This window comes from Abrus precatorius, unplaced genomic scaffold (assembly GCF_003935025.1).
Source record: "Abrus precatorius isolate BTA unplaced genomic scaffold, Abrus_2018 Scaffold10, whole genome shotgun sequence".
NCBI classification, from domain to species: domain Eukaryota; kingdom Viridiplantae; phylum Streptophyta; class Magnoliopsida; order Fabales; family Fabaceae; genus Abrus; species Abrus precatorius.
This window is the reverse complement of record NW_020874292.1, coordinates 3,443,137-3,446,195: the sequence shown is the minus strand read 5'-3', so window position 1 is coordinate 3,446,195 and position 3,059 is coordinate 3,443,137. Positions and strand designations below refer to the sequence as shown.

At 37.7% G+C, this 3,059-nt stretch overlaps 1 protein-coding gene across 1 annotated transcript; it reads left to right on the top strand.

Annotated features, from left to right (window-relative positions):
• Positions 1-1,150: 1,150 nt before the first annotated feature.
• LOC113852484 (F-box protein At1g67340) lies at positions 1,151-2,803 on the top strand. The gene is made up of 3 exons (XM_027482774.1): positions 1,151-1,464; positions 1,546-1,708; positions 1,804-2,803. Exons 1-3 carry the CDS (start codon positions 1,331-1,333, stop codon positions 2,560-2,562), a joined length of 1,056 nt encoding a protein of 351 aa, XP_027338575.1. The 5' UTR covers positions 1,151-1,330; the 3' UTR covers positions 2,563-2,803.
• The last annotated feature ends 256 nt before the right edge of the window (positions 2,804-3,059 follow it).

Genomic DNA, 3,059 nt, shown 5'->3' with positions numbered 1-3,059 from the left:
ATTTGATTTTTTAATATTCAATGGAAAATAACTTAATTATTTTAATTTTTAAATGAAAATTTTAATTTTAAAAATTATATTACTTAAAAAAATCATATTAACTTAAAAAGAAATAAAGGAGCAATGCGAGCAGCACGCAAGTGAGCCCGTGCCGAGCTAATATGGATTTACGCTTAAATGGATCAAACTAAAGTTTAAATTTATTCGGAACTTTAATTTAATAATCGCTCTCTCTGATCTTCCCTTTTTTTACAGGTAGCTTTTGAGTTTTCTCATCGAGTCATCACTTTTATATATATAAAAAATTATATTACCTTTTAAGTTTTTTTTTAATTTGTTTCTAATAAATATTCGTAAATATACGTGAATACCTATGGTAACTGTTGCCTGTTGCCATCCCTAGTCTAATTTGTTCTAATTGGAAGTGTTTTGATTAAATTGAATGGTTGGGTTTTTATATTTATTTTTAGTTTGAAGGTGATAAACAAATTACTGTATTATTATACTTTTACACTTTTTAATTAGAAACTTACTTTTATATGAAAAAAAAAGACATAAGAGCAAATTTAAATTAAGATAAAATTAATAAACTTATAAATATACCAAAAATAGTAAGGTACATTCCTAAAACGATAATAACAATATTAAGACATAAGATTTGGAATATAAATATGAAAAACTGTTACAATGATAAAAATTTAAATAAAAATGAATTTTACAAATAAAATTATATATAGACGCATAAGTTTATATCTAATTTCCATTTGATTGAATGGACATATATTATTCTAACAAGTGGAGGTAAAGAGGCATGAAGCAGAATGGGGAAGTGGAACTGTAGAAGGGTGTGGGAGTATGTGTGGTCCCTTTGACCGGTCGTTGCCACCTTACCCTGTGAAACGCTCCCAGGTTCCACACTCACTCCCACGAATACGAACGGAATACTGAGATAGAGTGCAAGTTCAGAACTCAAACATTCAGAGCCATTATTAGCCATTCTTACGTGGACCCTTGTTAATAATATCCTATTTATATGGGTATACGATATTGCAATATCAAAATGAAAATGAGTAAAATGGTTTATTTTTCTTTTACTAATTACAGATTTTAAATTTTATAAATAAAATAAAAAATGGAAAACCGACGCTTGTGATACGTGGTGGGTCCAATAACTTTTGCTCCTCTCCAAACACAAGTATAAAGCTCTTAGGCTCTTCACCAGTTGTTTCGTCGCTGTGTTTCCCCCACCATCATCTACACTCCATACTTATCAAATTAAGCAATACAACAACAACAGTTATTGAATGCAAATTATAGAAAAACTGGGAATATGAGAAGGCCTGTAAGACACTCCAACAAACTTGACCTATTCGACGGTCTCCCTGACGATCTCATCGTTCTTATTCTCTCCAAACTAAGCTCTGCTGCGTCTTCTCCTTCTGATTTCGTCAATGTTATTTTAACGTATGTTTTTTTCACCTAAATTTTTTACTTTTTTTTCTTTAATTTTAAATTTCTCTAAATACGTTTATATTTCCTAAACAGATGCCGGAGGCTGAATCGTTTGGGATTACATCGTATGGTGTTGTCTAAAGCTGGGTCTAAAGTATTTGCTATAAAACCCAAAAACTGGTCAGATTATGCTCACCGTTTTCTTAAACACTGTGCTAACGCCGGTAACGTCGACGCCTGTTACACTCTCGGAATGGTTAGTCATTGTATTTTATTTCTATTATGTATAGGGAAGAAAAGCAGAGATTTTTATTTAATTTTTTATTCAATTGGATTTAGTTTTTGCTGTAGATCCGATTTTACTGTCTGCAAAACCGTGGGAGCGGGCTTTCGCTGATGGCGAAGGCAGCGATGAAGCTACACGCGCCGGCGCTGTACTCGCTTGCGGTGATTCAGTTCAACGGCAGTGGGGGTTCCAAGCGCGACAAGGACCTACGCGCGGGCGTGGCCCTGTCGGCGCGTGCATCGCTGCTCGGCCACATTGACGCGCTCAGGGAGTTGGGTCATTGCCTCCAGGACGGGTACGGCGTGCGGCAGAACGTCGTGGAGGGACGGAGGCTGCTGGTGGAGGCCAACGTTCGCGAGCTCGCGTATGTGATACGCGCCGTGGAGGAGGCATCGCCCTCGCGGTCGAAGTCCTTACCGCCGACTTGGCGGCCGCCAAGGTTCCTGATGGAGGCGGCGTACCCGTTGCTGAGCGACTATGGGTGCAACGTGGCGTTGCCAGAGATGCAGCCAGCGAACTGGTTTTTGAGGGAGTGGTTTGAGTCAGATTTGGGAAAGTTGGAGGAAGGGTTGAGGCTGTGTGCACACATTGGGTGCGGGCGACCCGAGACTCGGCCCCATGAGTTTCGGCGGTGTTCAGTTTGCAGCAAAGTTAATTATTGTTCTCGGGGATGTCAAGCTCTTGATTGGAAATTGCGCCACAAAATGGAGTGTTCGCCCATGGAATTGTGGGTTGAAAATAATGATGGTGGTGATGTCGTTGGAGCCAATGAAGGTGAAGTAGACTTCGGAAACGATATTGTGATTCACGATGTTGTTGTTTGAGGAACTTCTTCTAATCAAATTATAATAAAACAGAGCACTTGGTAAATTAAAACACGCTTCTTGTACATATGGGATTAAGTTCTACTTTTTCAGTGTCTTGGAAGAAATTTCTTGTAGATGGACAGGGAGATTAGAAGTTCTTTATTGAATATGAATTTCAGTCAAAATAATGTTCATTTCCATTTTCTTTGTTTTACTGTACGACACATAGTTTGTCAAACAATAATTTTCTTTTCTCTTTTTAAATTCTGAGCATCTTGCTTTTTTCACTTCGCACGGGCACTAAAAGAGCATTGGAAATTATATGCATTCATAAACAACCCCTACTAAATATTCGCCGCTAATTCAAGTGAATAGACATCGTGAAAATACAAGCCTTAATTTAGCCCCGTCTTCTCGCAGCAAAAACTTGTGTAATGTGATACAAATAATGAGTGTCTTTTGGCTAGAAAATATGGGTAAGTACAGTAGAGATATTGGCGTAGATTTGTTATTGA